This window comes from Salarias fasciatus, chromosome 5 (genome assembly GCF_902148845.1).
Source record: "Salarias fasciatus chromosome 5, fSalaFa1.1, whole genome shotgun sequence".
Taxonomy (NCBI): domain Eukaryota; kingdom Metazoa; phylum Chordata; class Actinopteri; order Blenniiformes; family Blenniidae; genus Salarias; species Salarias fasciatus.
The window spans coordinates 981,413-999,488 of record NC_043749.1 but is presented as its reverse complement, the minus strand read 5'-3'; the positions used below and the strand labels follow the sequence as shown (position 1 = coordinate 999,488).

At 48.3% G+C, this 18,076-nt stretch overlaps 1 protein-coding gene across 1 annotated transcript in view; it reads left to right on the top strand.

Moving 5' to 3' along the window:
- The window catches only part of phactr3b (phosphatase and actin regulator 3b), a 44,682-nt gene that overhangs the window by 18,398 nt on the left and 8,208 nt on the right, over nucleotides 1–18,076 (top strand). The window contains exons 2-8 of the mRNA XM_030091942.1: nucleotides 470–628; nucleotides 759–833; nucleotides 937–1,068; nucleotides 2,241–2,465; nucleotides 2,539–2,740; nucleotides 4,383–4,573; nucleotides 5,750–5,903. Of these exons, the coding sequence (XP_029947802.1) occupies nucleotides 470–628; nucleotides 759–833; nucleotides 937–1,068; nucleotides 2,241–2,465; nucleotides 2,539–2,740; nucleotides 4,383–4,573; nucleotides 5,750–5,903 (1,138 nt within the window). The remainder of the gene's footprint in view (nucleotides 1–469; nucleotides 629–758; nucleotides 834–936; nucleotides 1,069–2,240; nucleotides 2,466–2,538; nucleotides 2,741–4,382; nucleotides 4,574–5,749; nucleotides 5,904–18,076) is intronic.

The following is an 18,076-nucleotide window of genomic DNA, read 5'->3' as shown; positions in this document are numbered from 1 at the left end:
TGGAGAAATGATGTGTCTTCAGCACCGCCTCCTCCTCCTCCTCCTCCTCCTCCTCCTCCTCCTCCTCTAAAACAGGCCTCCCACGGCGCTGGAACAGATCTAAGCCTGAGTCTAAAAATAAACACAAACGCAGGACCAGAAAGAGAGAGAAACAAAAATAAAGCAGCGAGGACGTGGAGGCTCACAGCTCCAGTCTGGAGCGACGCGTCCAGCCAGCAGGTTCCTCCACGAGGGAACATCTGCACACGTGCACGTCCGATCCGATCCGTTCGGACCGGCGTTGAAAGCCCTGCATTGTCTGCGTTTGTTTCCAGAGAGCAGAAGGTCCTGCTGGCCTGAGCGTGAGTCACGGCCGGACAGAGCCGCTCTGTCTCCTCCTCACGCGTCAGGCCGGAATCGATCGCACGGCCTCCGGCCGCCGCCGCCGCCGCCGCCCCGCTGACCTCCGCTGGCTGTGTGTGTGTTGCAGACGTGATGGACCAGCAGAGGGCGCTGCAGGCCGGCTGCCTGGTCTCGGGGGTCCGGACGCCGCCCGTGCGCCGCAACAGCAAGCTGGCCAGCCTGGGGCGCATCTTCAAGCCGTGGAAGTGGAGGAAAAAGAAGAACGAGAAGCTGAAGCCTTCGGGAGGTGAGTGCAGCGCTACACCTCCACCCTTAGGCCCTGCAGACCCCGCAGACCCCCCCAACCCCAGACCCTGCAGACCCCCCACCCCCACCCCGAAACCCCACCCCCCTCCATCACCTGCCTGTGGTTTCAGCTGCGGAGAAGAAGGCGCCCGCTCGGCAGCGGAGGGACGACGTGTTGAGGAGGACCGGCGGCGAGGCGGAGACAGGTGAGGGGTCAGAGCGGCTCCAGCCGTCAGTCAGGTCAGAGGTCAGAGGTCAGAGGTCACTGCCTGCGCCACACCGCCTCTACCTCTCTGTCGCCCCCTGTAGACTCGGAGCTGGCCTGCGGGGGCAACGGCGAGGACCCCGACACCCCCACCCAGTCTGACAGCGAGGACAGGGACGAGGAGCCCGCCGCGCCCTCGGCCTCCGACCTGTTCAGCGACCCCGACGCCTCGACAGGTACAGGAGCAGGTACAGGTTTCTAATATCAGCCGAAGGTTAGCACTCCATCTTCAAACAGGGCATTGATTCATTAATATTATTCAAAATTACTCCAAAATCTCCTTCTGATGATTATGCACTTTAAAAATTAGCTTATTTTGAAGGAAATCAATTAGATTATGGACGAAATTGAATATTTATTCTCTAAGCTGTCTATACTGTTCTGTCCGTGTGTGATTTGATTTGATTTTTTTTTAAAATTGTATTGTTTCTTTTGCTGCTCCAATTTGAGCACCACTCCGTTCCATTTGCTTAGTTTGTAAATATCTCAGTGTGGTTGTCCACTTTGCTGCTGCGACAGTACAATTTCTCACTTGTGGGACCAATTAAAGTTTATCTAATCTAAGCTAATCTAATCTGAGGAATGCAGTCATCCTAACATCTGTTCATCTCTCAAGTGAGAATAATGAGGCCGATACTGACAAAAATGACACTTTTAAAAGTTAATTTGATATTTAATGTGTTTTACTCAAGCTTTTGTCCTGTTTTAATGATATTAGACTTACAGAGTGATTTGATTTTCAGACACATTTCCTGTGGTGACCGCTAGAGGGAGCTCTCCGTTTGAGAATCAGACCACTACAAACTGAAAAGAGCCTCCTCAGTGCCAGAAAGCACATTTATTTCTCACAATGTTTCATTATTTCAGGTGTTTATGTTGTTTAGCACCTGCAAACAGAAGGATATCCATTTGAAGTCTTTCTATAAACCAACAGTTTGGATTCATTGTTACAGGACAACATTCTCAGTGAGCCACAGTATGGCATGGTCATCTGTTTGTGTTTGTGAGAAAATAAAACACAAATGTAGAAAATAATGTGAAAAATGTAATTTAGCTTATTCTGTTTTCATAGAATGTGCGTCTGTAAAGTTGATAACAATATCAATCTTTTTAAATCAAAATATGAAGTTCAGATTTTCTCATTTCGACCATTTTTCCAAGTCAAATGTTTCATTATTTCGGTTTGGCCACTAGGTGGCGGCAGAGTCTTCCAAATATTGATCTGATTCAGTTTTATTTCTGCAGCATCAGGTAAATCACTGGTTTGGAGGCACTTTTACAGAGAAGGACCATCCATTCCAGACAAACGGAATTTTCCGTCCCCCCCCCCTGTGCCGCTGTGCTTCAGCTCAGGACACCAGCGAGGGTCTGGAGATGGCAGGAGGTCCAGGTCCGGGTGAGGACGGACAGGCTGAGGCCACCGTGGCGAGCGAGCCCGCCGAGGGTCAGACGAGGGCGAGCGGCGCCGACGAGAAGCAGGAGGCGACCGCCGCCAAGCCCCAGAGACGAGCCAGCACGCCTCCGCCCCCCAACATGCCCGTCAAGCTGCTCACCAGGCTGGGCAGCCTGGACGGTGAGTGGCCCCGGCGGGCCCCGGGGGTCCCAGGTGGAGTCTCTGACTGACTGACCGAGTCTCTCCTCCGCAGGAGCGTCCCTCGTCAAGAAGTCCCCGGCCACGCTGCCCAGGAACTTCACCCTGCCCAAAGACCCCCACGGCTCCCTGCTGAGAGGCCGGATCTCCACCCCCACCGGGTCGCCGCACCTTGGCGCCCTCCACCCACAGCTGCCCCCGAGCTGCATCATCGAGGAGCTGCACCGCGCGCTGGCCACCAAGCACCGGCAGGACAGGTCTGCTCTGCCGCCACGCCGCCGCAGGTCCAAACCAGGAAATGACTTCTTTATAAAGAACCAGAACCCTGACCCTGATCCTGACCCTGATCTTCACCCTGACCCTGACCCTGACCCTGATCTTCACCCTGACCCTAATCTCATCATGCAGACTAAAGTGCGCCCCTGGTGGTCAGATAGACGTATTGCAGCGGTATTTCATCTGTCGTGTCCAGATTGTAATCCTGCAGATGGAGTTTATTTATGTGAACACGTGCTCTGTGCATTACACTATTTTCAGTATAAATAATCTGAATCTGGCTCGAGCTGGGCCTTCCATGTTTGGCCTCAGGACATAAAGCTTTCTCAGATCAGCAGGATTCAGACCACATGTCTGAAAATGTGCCGGAGCGTCGAGGTCCGCTGAAGGGCCCTCGAGGGGGCCGAGAGGTCAGTTAGAATAGTTTTCAATAATAAGTGACGATCTCTTTCTGTTTGGAAATGATACAGATGATCTAAAGATACATGTTTGAAATAAAAAGTTGAATAAAATTCCAAGTTTTTAAGTGAAATGAAAGCCAGGGTTTTAATGTGCTCGGTATGAAGCCAGAGTTTTCTAGAAACGTTTCCCCGTTGGGAGATGAGGCGTTCAGTGACCTTCAACTGAAGCTTCCTTCAACACGCTGGGACATAGATCAGATTCATCTCATGTATTCTACAAGTTTTAGACTTTTTAAACACTCACATCAACAGCTGTGATGATTCTGTCTAAAAACATGCGTCTCCATATTGAACTGCTGTGTTTCTGGTTTGATTTGAAAATTTATTTTGAACATTTCAACATGGAAAGAAAACAACAACAAAAGACAACGGATCACTTGGTCAGAAAGGAGGCGGAGTTTATCTCATCCCACCCGACAACTGTTACAACTATGCACTTCCTGTTCCTTCAGATTACCACCATTTAGAAAAAAGAACAATAATACTGATATGACGATAGATAATAATAATGAACATGATTTATCATAAACATACATCATATGTCATACATTTATACAAATGACAGCTTAATCCATGATCCCAGACAAGTATAATACAGTATATAATCCCAGATAAATCCCTGATTTCCTCCATATTTAAATCCATCAATCAACATGGCTCCTTTTCTCCATAAACCTCTTTAAGAAACATTATTGATCCATCATTTTTAGATTAGTTCTATTTCTAGCTGCCACTCCGGCCTGGTCAGACTGGTCAGTCCAGATTCTCTGGCGGCTGGAGGGATTCCACCTGTTTCCTGATAGAACCTACTCCATACTCCGGTGTGGATGCCACACACACACCTGTCCAGCCGTCTCCGGGCCGGACTTCCTGACTGGCTGAATGTTGGAGCAGCAAACTGCTGACCCAGCAGGACGCTGCTCTCCTGGACCTAACTGGGCCGGAAAGCCCCTCAGAGCAGCGCCGCTCCTGACACTTTAATCCCTGTTAAGTCACTCAAGCCGTGCTGCCTTACACCCCACACACACACACACACACACACACACACACACAACACACACACACACACACTTTCGACAGGACTCGTCAGTTTCTGATCTCTCTACTCCAGTGTTTTTCCAGTGAGTCTATATAATCGATGTTTTTCTCTTTCTGCTCTCAGCTTTCAGAATAAGGAGGCCCGCTCGTCTCCTAAGCGCCGCCTGGACGGCCGCCTGTCTCGCACGTCCAGCGTGGAGAGGGAGCCGCCGGGGGAGGCGGAGGGCAAGAAGGAGTCGGACGAGAACAAGGAGAACCGGCGTCTGGACGAGTACCTGAGCGACCCGGACAGCTGGAACGAGTCTGTGATCTCCGGTAGGTCTGCGGGCCGCCGCCTCCGTCATCACGAGCCCCCCCACCCCCCCACCGCGGTCTGCGGATAACCAGGCAGCGTAATCTCTGCCGACGTTTGTTTACAGTGGGAGCGTGACGGGGGGATTTGCAGCGGCGGCGAGCCGCTGACTCACCGGTGTCGGGTTTCAGAGGCCCGTCAAACATCTGCTCCGCTGGCCTCATTCTCATGTGGGTCACTGGCGTGAAGCCTCCCGCTGCTAAACGCTCCCGTGACTCGGCGGGGAGGATGTGAGGAGGCGAGACAGATGTGAGAGGCTGGAGGGCCTCGCCACAGCAAAACCCGCTCCGATCGTAACGGGAGGGAAGACGTGACCGAGGGGGAAAAAGGCTGAACAAATGAACGAACGACACTTCTGACGACCCCCGTCTGCTTCCACGTTTTTATACATATTCATTGCTCCCTATGTTTAGGTAAAATTTACATCCAAAATCTGCCCACAAAAGTGACATTAGAGGGATGTTTCTGCCTTTAAAGGAGATGATCAGTCAATGTGGAGGTTTATGGTTTGAAACTCAAAGTCGATTCAAGGCAAGTAGAGGAGACGGAGGAAATGCAGACGGTCGCTTTTTGCATTGTTCTTGTCATCTTGAACTATTTGTTCCTCAGAAACGAAGATTATTCAGCCAGTTCAGCAGATGCCTCTCATATCACATTTCCCATGAGTCTTTGCTACCAGCACAAGAATATATCAGCTCCTGGAAACGTCAGTTTGTGTCTCAGCTTGTCTCAAGGAGTGTGAGTTTGACTTTGGTGTCTTTTACTAAAAACAATATCCATGTTGTCCCACATGGAGCTTCTTTGGAAAATTGAAAGCCATTGTTTATTTTCCTTCATAATGCAGCTTGTGTTGTTCTATAATATAAAATGTCGATATACGTAGCACATTTCCGTGGTTGTAAAGTGTGAAAATGTGAAAAGGTTCATGCTGTATGAGTGCATTTAGAGCCACTGCGCTGTCAGTGTCACCTGTGATTCCAAACAGCTCATGATCATTATTCTCACTGTTGAGGCTCGGATGAGCTGCTCTCAGAGCTGACGATCCTCAGCTCAGCACGCCGAGCCGGGGTGGCGTGCGCGCGGCGGCGGCGGCGTTCCCGCCGATCCTGACCTTAATTTGTGGCGCTGCTCCATCGCAGGGACCCTCCCCCGCAGGATGAGGAAGGAGCTGCTGGCCGTGAAGCTGCGCAACAGGCCCAGCAAGCAGGAGCTGGAGGACCGCAACATCTTCCCGGTGCGCAGCGACCAGGAGCGCCAGGAGATCCGCCAGCAGATCGAGATGAAGCTGGCCAAGTGAGTGGCTGCGCGCGGACCACCAGACCCCCTCCCTCCATCCGACCCCCACCCCGTCATCGCGTCCTGCCTCATGTATGTCCCATCTCACCACACCACGCTGCTTGATTGTTTGTCTGTGCACACATCAGTAGAACTCACCTTATTCATGTTTTACATGTAAATTTAAGCGGCAGGCAGTTTTCCGTCCGTTATTGGACTTCTCTTGTGGCTTCCGAAGAGTCTGGTTAATGAGCAAGGCTTCTGGTGACCATGTCCTGCCGCCCCGCCCGGCCTTCTGCAGATGCTGCATAAACATCCAAAGACACTAAAAATAGCTAATTGAACCAGATATTTATTGAAAGCATTCATTTTCTGATTGAAGTGAACATTTTCTTTGACGTTTAATCACCTCCTCACAGTGAACCTGAGTAAAAAGAGTGTAGCTCATTGCTTAAATCATATCTCTCCACTGTGAAAACATAAACAATGCCTCAAAATCTCATTCCTGAGTTTTAATTTTTCTAAAGTTTTTGTTAACGGTCTTGTTTGTTTGAGCTAATGTAGAAATATAAGCAATGACTCAAAATGAATGAAAAAGAAAATCAGACGCAGCATATTCTCTTTGTTTTCTTCAGCCGTGGATGCTGTCAGAGGAGGGACAACACAAAGGATTGTGGGACATTGCTTCCTGTGGATTTATTTATTTTACTTAGTATTTCTGTGTTTGTGTTGTTATATCATCGTCCGTTGACCTAAAAGGAGAACGAATGGTCGCCCGAGTATTGCTGTCGTCACCTTGGCTGGACCCATGATGACTGATAATAATGGTTCTGGTGAAAACGGCAGCAGGAGGGACGTTTTCAAGATTGGAGACAAAAAGAATTAGTGAAAATGATTCAAGCAACATTTCATTTTTACTCAAATTCAACACAAAGCAAACAGCTGCGACGGCCTCGCTGTGCTTTCTGTTCCTCTGCTAACGTGCAGAGTTAAACGCTAACAAGATGTTTTGGAAATGATTTTGAGGCCTGAACTCAAGCCCACCGTTTGAAATTAAAAAAAAAAAATTGCACCTTTCTTTCAGAAAAGTTTTTAAAAGCGACGTCCGTTTACACAGAAACTGTGTAGTTAGCATGCCGGGCCACTAGAGGGTGCTTTTTCACGTGAAACACTGCAGGGTCACACATATGCTGTTAACATTAGATAGATAGATAGATAGATAGATAGATAGATAGATAGATAGATAGATAGATAGATCGGCTGTAGTTTAAATGCACAGTAGCAGTTTCAGGGACTTTGAGCACCGTTATCGTAAAACGTACTCGTATAAACAACCCCCAGAGCTGAAGAGTAACACAAAAGATCTCTTGTTTAATATTCATAATATTTATAGTTTGTAATCTTGTTGCTTAGTATTTTTAGTCCAGGCCCGGCGGGATTCTCAGAAAGCCACAACACCTCAGCCTCAGGCTGAAACAGCTGGAATGTTGGGTGTTTAATCACTTCTGACCCACTTGAGCTCCTGCTTTTAGCTTCTAGTCAGTCCTGCGGGTTCACAAGATAATCACCAAGTCAGCACGGCCCTGAGGCCCTAAGGCGTCTGAAGAGGGCTGGAAAATAGCCGCTGCCTGTAGACAGTGTTCATGAATGGGTCTTTACAATGAAGACACAGCTTTAAAACACTGAAGCTGAACTAAAAAGGGATCAAACGTGCAGGAATGTGAGTATCTGTTAGTTAACAGGTCAGATGTGGGTGAGGATGGTATGAATTACCGTCCTGTGGACGACACGTGGTGCACAGTGGCAGCAGATTCCGAAAATGTCCGTTTTCCTTCGATTGTTGAGTAATCGGAAGGTTTTGCATTTTCACTTGTAAACATTGTGAATCGGGTCAACAGCTGCTCTTATAACACACCAAAAAAAACCCTAAGATGAAATATTAAAATACCAGGTTAAAAAACTGTTCAAGACTGCATAAAACTGAATTATTAATACAAAAATGACATGAAAATGTATAAAAATTGACAGGAACAAGCTGGAGGCATATTTGGGACATTTTATGTATAATTTCAGTCGAAATCTGCTGCAGTAGAACCAGCACAGGTACAGTACATCACACTTATAGATGGGAGGACATGAAATGTCAACTAGCATTTGTTTAAGAATCAGTTGTTTACTGTTTTACTGAAAAGTCTCCACATCAACACCTTGCTATTCCCCGGATGACTTTCTAGGTCAAACGGTGTGTTTTTCCAGGTTCCCTGAGGTGGACGGCGAGGCAGAACACAGCCGTTATGTAAAAAGCAGCAGGTTTCCATGGCGACTTTAATAGGCTTACATTACCAATCAAATTAGGTCCTTTAGAAAAAAAGAACGAGAACGGAGCAGAGTGTGCCGCTGGGAGCCGGCGGGGCAGAAGCAGTCCCCACAGCGGCCGCTTTGTTTGGATGGATCATAACTTCTTATAACCCTGAGATGACTGCCTCGCTCGCCGCGAGCGGCCGAGTGTGGGCGCCGTCCAGCGCTGAACAACGCTTGACTTCTTGGCCTCAGACGGCGCTCCGGCTGCTGTTGCAGCTACGCTTTCTCCCCCGTGAACCATTAACACATTTTCTCTAATCTGATGCATTCATACCTGTGTGAATAACAACCCGTGAGCGGAGCGCCGTCCAGCTGCGTCGGCTGGACGCTGACCTGGTTTCTCCCAAGCAGAAACTTTATAGTTCTTTCAGACAAAACACAAAGTTTTAGAGCCAAACGTCACTTCAAGTCGACAGAATGAATCACGTGGGTGAAACAGACAGTAATGGGGTTTTTACTTGTATCTGGGCTGTTTTTGGCCGTTCGTTGGACGGGGTCAGGTTGCAGCTGGATCAGCGTTGAGGTTTTGATTTGCGTTGGTCTACGTCTGGACAGGAATCTGGACTCCATGTGGAAAAAGGCCCGGTGTAAGTATTAGAAGGACTTTCTGGATCAATATTGATGAGTTTTGACCGAGGCTTGGACTGGTTTGGAATTAGTTTTTTTTTTTTTAGCACAAACTACACTGTAATCACAAAAAAGACCAAACCTAAACCTAATTTCCTCTGTAACGAAGTTTAAATATTAGTTTTTGTGGCCGTATGAACCAAGCGAAGCTGAATGTATGGCTGTGGAGGCGTGGTCGTTGTAGAAACCATGTTCTCCCAGATAAAGTCATGAGCCTTGTTACATAATCAAGGTGGAGTCATTCAGCGCGGACCGCTGTGAGCGCAGGGTGTGGTTTCATCACATCGCAGCTCCATCACAGGTCAGCGGAGCTAATTAGAGCCGTGAAGCCCCCCCGCTGGGGGAGCGAGCGGCTCCTGTTGGACCACAGCTGTGGCGTTTGATGAAGCTCGGCTCATTAATTCCCAGCTCAGCCTTTTGCCCCCCTGCTTCGGCTCCTGGCTGTGAGAGATGAGTAAGGCTGGGTGACATTCAGACGGTCTAAATAACGCTGCCCGGCGGCACGCCTCCCCGTGTGCCTTCCCTCCCACGCCCTCGCCCGTGGCATCTGGCAGCTGCGTGTCGATCCGGGCGCTCGCCGCTCCCGCACCACGTGTCGCGTCCGATGGATGAAATGTCCTCGTACACCAAAGCTGTTCGCCGCACGTGAGCCTCGGACACATTCCCGCAAGAAGAACTTGAGGTGGAAGGGCCACGGCGGGCGGTTTGGGCTCCGGCCTGCAGGGGGCGCCCCGCGCAGACTCAAACGCCGCCTTACGTAAAGCCAGCGTTCGATCGGTGGTGCATTATGAAAACAGGAAGCGATCAATGGCGTGTCGTAGGCAGTGTGACAGTGGGGCGCAGGGCTACGGTCAGAGTGACGCCTGCTTACAACACAGCTCTGCTTGGAGGGATGTCCAACATAAGGCCCGCTGGCTCATCTCGGCCTCCACCTCCTTCCATGTTGATCTGGCCGAAACAAACAGTGCCAGCAGTGCAGGCTGTGCCAGCAGCGAGCGCCAGCACTTTCCTAGGTATTTGTTTGTAAATAAATGTGTACGTTGGGTTTGCGGATTCAAACCGTGTTCCCGCCGCCTGCTCATCTGGCCGCCTGGTTCATGTGTGGGAGGCGAGCGGAGGCGGCGTTCATCTGACGCCATCGGTTCCAATTCAGTGTCGGACAACTGTTCAGCCTCTTTACAGCTTGTGGTTTGTTTTATCTGTCAAATGAGCATCACAGCGAATATTTATTATTTCATTTGAATATGGACTCAGTGGCGTCCAATGCAGCATTTCTGGTCTTACAGCTAATTTGCAAAGCTTGTTTCATTTTGGGCCTTGAATTACTGAAGCCTCAGCAAGAAACACGCCATAACACACAACAAAAATAGAAAAATCTGAGAAGAAGAAACTTTACATTGTCTTTTCGTCACTATTAAATAGAAAGAAAGGATTGAATTAAGACTGAATGACTGTTTCTGGATCACGGAGGTTTTCAGTTTGAGATCTGCAAGTGGATAAGTTGTTTATCTCATTGACAGAAAGAAAAATCAGTCATGTAATAATTTTGGCCTTTTTCAATGTAATAAATTAAATTTTCTTAATTATTTACTATAAAAATTATTGTAAAAAATTAACCTGTCGAACTGCCGTATCCGCAGCAGTCATATCATAATATGTCTGTATTTCTTGGAGTTGTGTTTCCATCAGCTCTGAGCTCTGGTGTTCCATAAACCGACCTCCAAAACACAATGAAAGTGTTCTGTTTTCACTTTAAAACATGAACTCATGGCGCCTCAGAATGGGCAAAATGATGATGGTAACGGCATGTAATACCATTATTTCATTATAGGTGTTTCCCGGCTGTTATTCCATATTTTCACCAAGAAGCACAGAGTTTACCGATCAAGCAGAAACATGATTCATTGATTCACCCGTAGTGAAAACCTCTGGTTGTAGTGACCGGGGTGTGTGGAGGACCGCTCACTGCTCAGACAGGTGACTGTCCGCCGTCCAGACGCTGCGTCTGCACCCCGTCACCGGTGCCTCTGCGCTCACACCTCACTGGGGACGGCTATTGTTCGGCCTGACGGCACGCCGTCCTGCTGACCACAGGGTCTGCCGGCCCCCTCCCTAACAAAGGCCGAGCTGCAGCCTCTCCCACCGTCCAGCGTGCCGCATCAGCTGGCTGCATGAGTCACAGAGCGAGCCGTGCCGGGCTGGACAGAGCCGCCCGGCGCTCGCCGTCCGGGCTGACGGACTCGTGGCGGCGTGATGGTAGGGCCTCGGGCGCCGCAGCAGCATCGGGAACGGGATGGCCTTCATCATGGCCTGAGAACAATGAGCCAACCTTACCTTGACCCACAGCAAGTGCACAAAGTGCAAATTTTGCACAGTTTATAACCAAGTATTTTTTAACATTGTCCCCAACATATCAGGCACGTTACGAGCCTTTCAGAGCCTTCAGCCGCTATATTTTCTCGCTATACCAGCCTGTAAAAAGTGCTCGGGTTTGGTCCTGCTGTGCTCCTTCATCGCTGCTTCAGTGGGACGTTTGCTGTTTGGATGGAACCGAAATGCTGTGGCATTAAGAATCCCTTTAAATCCCCTTGTTTACAGTATTTCATTGTATTATCAGGAATCAGATGACCAGATATTTGCTGACACGTTGCTCTTTTTTTCTTATCTCGGGCAAGCATTTTCAAGACACACTGCTGACTCATCGAAATCTAAGAATAGCATCTTTTCACGCTATCGATAAAGAGAACAGAGTGCACGGCTTTCTGCAGATGATTAATGATCAGATCTTGCACTGCCCTTTAGAAGTGGGGACCCTGGTTGGAGCGCAGGGTGCATTTTCTTTGTGCTGTGTTGCAACGCTCACACGGGAGCGCACAGCCAGCGTTGCATTGATTTATATTACTTAATGGCGGCGCTCTGCAGCAGAATGCAGAGCAGTAGGCTGGCCCGGGACGGCAGAAGGGAACCCTCTGCTGCTAAATATAGCTCTCTCTAGCGCAGCAGTACCCATAATCAATTGCCTTTGTACGTCAGAGGCCCGCTGCCCCCGCTGATGGGGAGATTGCATTTTCCCTCTGCTCTGAGCCTCGCTTTGCTGCAGAGATCCTCACCCTCCTGGTCACGGCCGGGATCATCCTGCAGGATGCTTTGTGCATGTGTGTTTTGGGGGGGAACTTCGGTCGGGTGTTGTGACGCATCGTTTGCCACCGTCCACCTGTCACGGGACGCTGTGTGGTTGAGCCAGGCGGGGGAGGCTGCTGAGAGATGAGAGGAGCTGGAAGCCGTTATATAAAAGAAGAATCGGCAGCAGATTCTCATGGTGCAGGGTGGAGGTTTACCGCCACCGCTTATGGGCTGACAGAAAAAAGAAAGGTTGGGCCTGAAGTGCTGTCGTTACACAAAGAAGTCTGTATTCTGCTAAAGCTGCAGTGAGACGCTCCGTACAGACCAGTTTCACCCTGATTGTCCCAGATCAGAGCTGATAGAGCAGGATGAGCTGAGCATACAGACAACCGAAGATAAATAAGTACAAGACTGCTTAAATTCATTAGAAATCTATCTCTATTTCCCACTGCCTCACATCCACAGCCGACTGGAATGGTTTTTAATGGTGATTTAAAAATAATTCCACTAATTAATCACAAATCTGGCTGTGATTAATCAGGAATAAATCGCACAGTTTGTCAACTTGTAATTAACACACAAAATCCCCAATTTAGTGAACCAAGATGTTTTATTCTGACTCTTTCAGCTTAATGGAGCATGTATTTCAAGTGCAAATGTGGAACTTCAACCATCCAACCTTTAAAAGTTGAGACAATCTTGGGAACGCCACATAAGAACAAGAAAAAAAAACCACACTCATCCTACGCTTCACCAGCACGACGGTGTAGAGCTTCCAGGTCTTCAGGTTTATGGGTGAATTTAACAAAATGTAAAATGTATGTTCCACAGATTTGAATTACCATCAGAAAGATGTGAATATTACCTGTATGAATACTCTTCATGAATTATTGATGGTAATCATGCTTCAGGACAGAGATGGTGAAGTATTTTACCCAGATATCGAAATATTCTGCTTTCCCAATGAGGACGGCTCACTGCTGCCGAGTGTCTGTTTGTGTGTCTGTTTCTCCTGTTTGCAGCCATGACTCTTTAACATGATTGTTGTGAAAGTGCTTTCAAGGCACTCCTTTTACAAATCAGAGCCGGTGACGGTCTGAAAGACACGTTCGTTTGCCAAATTGTGCAGCCACACCCGGCCTGTAAAAGGAGCCGGCGGTTAGCCGGGACTCGGGTTCCTTTGAAACCTCACAGCCTGTAATATGGCTCTGAGTTGTTTTCAGACCTTTTCGTGCCGAGGCTCCCAATTTAACAGCTTTACGATCAAGACAACTTCTTGCGGAGCGAACTGAGGCGCGATGAGCTGTGAACTTTTGGTGTTATGAGCTTGATATCCTCACCACAGCATCGTCTGCATATGTGGAGAGATGCTGAGAGGACCTAGGCAACAAAGAAAGACTGTTTCAGAAAACTTGAACCATTAGCAAACCATTCGCATTTCTGGCATTTCCGTGTGTGCAGTGATCCTTTTTGAAACATATACATGTAAACGTGAAGTTTTTCTGCAACAGAAGAGGGAAAACGATGCAGTTTCCCATCAATCATCATCTAAACGAGGGATTAGAGGCGATCAGGAGCATGAAACAGACTCATCTCATCAAAATGCATGGCACAGCCAAACAGATCCTTTCTTCCCGTGCCCATCAAACTCTGCAGCTCATTTGTATGAATAATCACTCCGACTGCCAAGCGCTTCATTTATCTCTTTAATATTTCATCCGGTTTCATTCTCGACCACATTTAAATGTACCGACTGTGTGTGGACGCTGTACTTTGAAACGTTAATGAGAAAATCCCCCGGGATTCATGAAGCGCTTGTGTTTCTGAACTGAACAGACCACCTTTCAGGGGCTGCCAGGGCGCACGCACATCATTTACATGGAAGACGCCACACCGTAGGGTCCACCAAAGGTTGAAAATGAAACACCATTATGTAACGCGAGTAACTGAGCCCTGCATTGTTGGGGGTACAACCAGATTAGCTTGTCTGACCTCCGGAGTGTAGGTCTAGACATATGATAATCTGTTTACTGTACCCGCCTGACATAACAGGATTATGAAAATCGTCTTTATGAATTCATCAACAAGGTTACTGTTGTTTATGTTTTGCCCGTGTCTTGTGTGAACGCCGCGGCCGCACTCGACTCGCTAACTCTGCTAAAAAGATTATTCCTGACTGGAGAGAGCTCCCGGCGGCACGCCTCCTCCCTCTGGGGCGCTCATGTGGCATTATGCTAGCAGGACAGAGGCGGGGGAGGGAATGGCAGCCGTGACAGGAACCCACTCACACAAACCAATAATTGGGTATTTCTGGCGCTCGTGGCCGTTTGTGCTGACACTACAAGTCGGCGTGTGAAGCCGACGGAGCGACGGGCCGCAGCTGCCGCCGGGGACCCGCTAACACAAATAGCTCGGCGGCACCGGTCGTAGCGGCAGGTGACGGCCAGAGAGCAGCACCATCAGCAGAGCTCCGGGGCGGCGGGGTTCCCGCGTGGCGCTCACAGTGGCACGGACACGACTTGAATGTTCCCTCCTCTCAAACTCAGCAGCAGTTTCCAGGCAACCAAGGCCGTCAGATGGCGGCTTGCTGCTCTTCCTCGTGGCAGTGAATTTTTACAGTTTCATAATCGCTTCGACAACTGATTAAATATTAATGCATGCCATCCTCAGGGTTCCCTCTCTCGGTTTCTTTTTTTTAACCCAGCAGGTGCAAAAACAAACTAAGTCAGCCAGGAAAAGAGATGGAGCTTGTGTGGGTTCAGCTTTAACAACAGCGTGGGTCATTTCAGGAACAGGTCAGTCCCAAGGGCATTTAATATAAAATATAATATATGTCGAGTACAAATTGCAGTTTGTGACTGATTAAACTGTTTGTTCCATTTGCTGCATGATAATCAAACAGAGTATTTTTCAGTACTGTGATCTTGATATGCCCTGTGATAAACAGACACTGAATTATATGTTGATATTTTTTGCTTTGGGATTTATACTGGGATATGTTTTTCCCATTATCTCTAATAGCTAGCTGTGGTGACGTCGTTCACCACGAGACACTCCCCATTGGTCAGGAGGAGGTTTGGATCAATAACGGTGAGGCTAGTTTGAAGTACATGTCCACTTTGCAAGACCACATCCGTTTCCTCGAGACGCTGGTGAAACTTCTCTTTTTCAGGACTGACTTCTTTCACTGAGCTTCTTATTCAACAGCAACATGTTGTAATTTCACACCAGCATCTGAAAGTTGAGGTTTCTCCTTCAGGAATAAAGTTCACCTTTAGTAAACATTTAAAAACCATAACCGTTACAGTTATTTTCTTTTTTAAACAAAGAACATTACCTGCTGGAGTAATTTACGAGGCAAGAGAAAGAGCACTGTTTCGCCACAGCCCGTGACTGTAAACCAGTGTGATTGTTTTGCTTATGAATTTCCACCTTTTCACTCACTGGCTGTCACTGGGTGGCCGGCCAGGTGGAAAGCCGACTGCAGTCAAATAAAACGTCATCGTGTCATCTCACGACACGTTCACTGAGAAAAAACAAAACTTCCACCTGAGCAACGACAGGAGATGGTGGAAATGCGAACCCCCCCCCCCCCCCCCCCCCCCAGACTCATTGCTGCCACCAGAAGGACAGATTGTGTGGAGGGTTTGAAACCAGGGTCAGGCAGTGGGTAGAGATTCTCTGATTCTCTAAAATGAAAGAACAGGAGAGAAGTTAGCAGGATTCTAAAAGCAGCCGAGCCGCCCTCTCACCCAGCAGACACAGCGCCGTTCTTCACACGCGTCCCTCAGGATGCGCCTCGCCACTTTCTGTTTGAGCCTTTGTAGTGAGCAGCATCACGGCCGGGCGTCCGTCCAGCCGGAGCTGGCAGATCCCGTGAAGCAGCCGGAGAGACGCGAGCGCCGGATGGCAGCGCCTGCACATATATGGCACCGAGCGAAATCCTCAAATTACATGTTGTCACCCTCTGCAGACTCGTTCCCGTCCCACAAGCAGCAATTAGCGTTACACAATGGCTTTTATTTTTTTCTAACGGGATCTTGCAGCGACTACCCTGTAATTGAAATGTCAGAAGTCCCCGGGCCTCTGCGCCCACTCTGGAAACGGCTTGTTTTCCTCTTCTTTCTAACCCCTCCGCCAAATTAAGGTTAGATCACCAGTTATCAGAGACGTGACCCGTGACACATGAGGCTAATTCTGTTTTGCCGTCACCCCTGCTTCATTCCCGTGCCTATAAATAAACCTATACAGCAGAGGGTGTGTTTATTCTCTCATTGTGGGAACTGTACATGCCGAGCATTGATCCCAGCCCTCCAATCGACTGTGAGAGTATTCATTATGCAAACAGAAACAGAAATCTATTTTTAAATAGGTTAGGTCCGCCGTGTTGGTTAATGGACGTCCATCGTTTAAGGAATCCAATAGGAAGTCAGTCGTTTGTGGACAGTTATGGGGGTTTTGTAGTGGTGCGACGTCAATGATACCCAGAGGACACATTCCATGACCTCTGGTCATTCCGTGAATTATCCGCAGGAGGCTTCAGCAGGTTTTCCTCTTCGTGAAATGTCTGACACTGCTGCACGAATCACCTGATGTGGCGACCTTATAGACCAGGCTGTGAATTCAGGCAGATTCATGATTCATTTTTCTCAGAACCGCACTCTCCAGTGAAAGTGGGAAACTTTATTTGTGTTTTGTGTGTCTGCCGATTGGTGCTGGGAGCACAACGTTTTGAAAAGAGGTGGAACTTTCTCAGAGTGGTCCGTCTCCATGGAAACGGATCTGAAAACGCTTTCCTTGGTGTAGCGGAGGCGCTGCTCGGACGGAATATTCATATAGATAACTCAAATATGCATTAAAGGTGCGTTAAGGAATTTTTCAACTTTAAAAATACTTATTTTCCACCATAAATATATATTACACATTTTTAATGCTGTGTACAATGTGCCCTGACATATTCATTACAAGTACCTCTAACAGCGCTAAATTGTCACTTCAAAGTCGCAGTGCCGGTCCGGCACCAGAATTTTTTGGGGAGAATTTGAAAGGAATGATGTAATGCGCGCGCCGGCTGGCCTGATTGAGTTAAGTTTCGTTTTGTCCGCCATTACTCCGCCAGATGCTTAGTGAGCAACAACTGAGCAGGATCTTCCAGAAAGTAAGAACAGACTGGCTTCTAGCACTGCCACAGCTCCACACAGACTCCACCAGGTAGAAGAAACTTAAATCTTACTTGAGCGCTACTAAAAGAGCGAGGAAGGAGTTTCTCTCTTCCGTGCACGCGAGCAACATGGACGAGTTTTTCACTAAGCTGCATTACGCCCAAGGCCTGCAGGGGGCGCTGTTTCGCATAAAACATGCAAACTCCTTAAGGCACCTTTAATGAAGAGTAACTCTAATGGCAGTTTTTATGAAATAATCACACACCAACAGTGTAAAAAGCTCATAAAAGTCAATTTTTCATGATTTTCTGATTTTGCAAAGTTGAAATATGTACTTTTTTTTGTTGTTAACTCAGGAAAACTGAACTCTTTTGCCTTTTTTTAATGCTGAGCTTTATTTTTGAAAACTGAAAGAGACTGAGTCCTGTTGGAAAGCAGAAACCCTACTGGAGGTTCGTCTGGACTCATATGAAGCCACCTGAAGAGTGTCCTTTATCCAAGGTGTGGGCAGTGACCCTACAGCGTTTTGTCCGCCGTGATACTTGACGGCCAGCCTCCTGTAGAATGTGTTTTTCGAGGCGAGACCGGCGCCGTTTGAAGTTGCCTCCTCCACACTGCGCTCGCAGCGGGTTGCGTAAGAGCCAGACGCGATCCTCAGCTTGATCTGTGAACCTGCGGTAAAGGTCAGAGCCTCGGAGACGAGCGGCCGGCCAGATGGAGGATCGATGGTCAGCTTCACGGACGAGTCTTTGAATCCGTCCCATTCATTTGAATGGCCAGCCTTTGAGAGGAAGGTTGCTGCAGGACTTGAGAGCAGCTCCCACTCGAGAGGCAGCTGACGTGAGGAGTACTTTGTTTCTCGAGGCCTCGGTTTTAAATATTCATGTGACCCAGTAACAGCGCAGGACATCCAGGTCG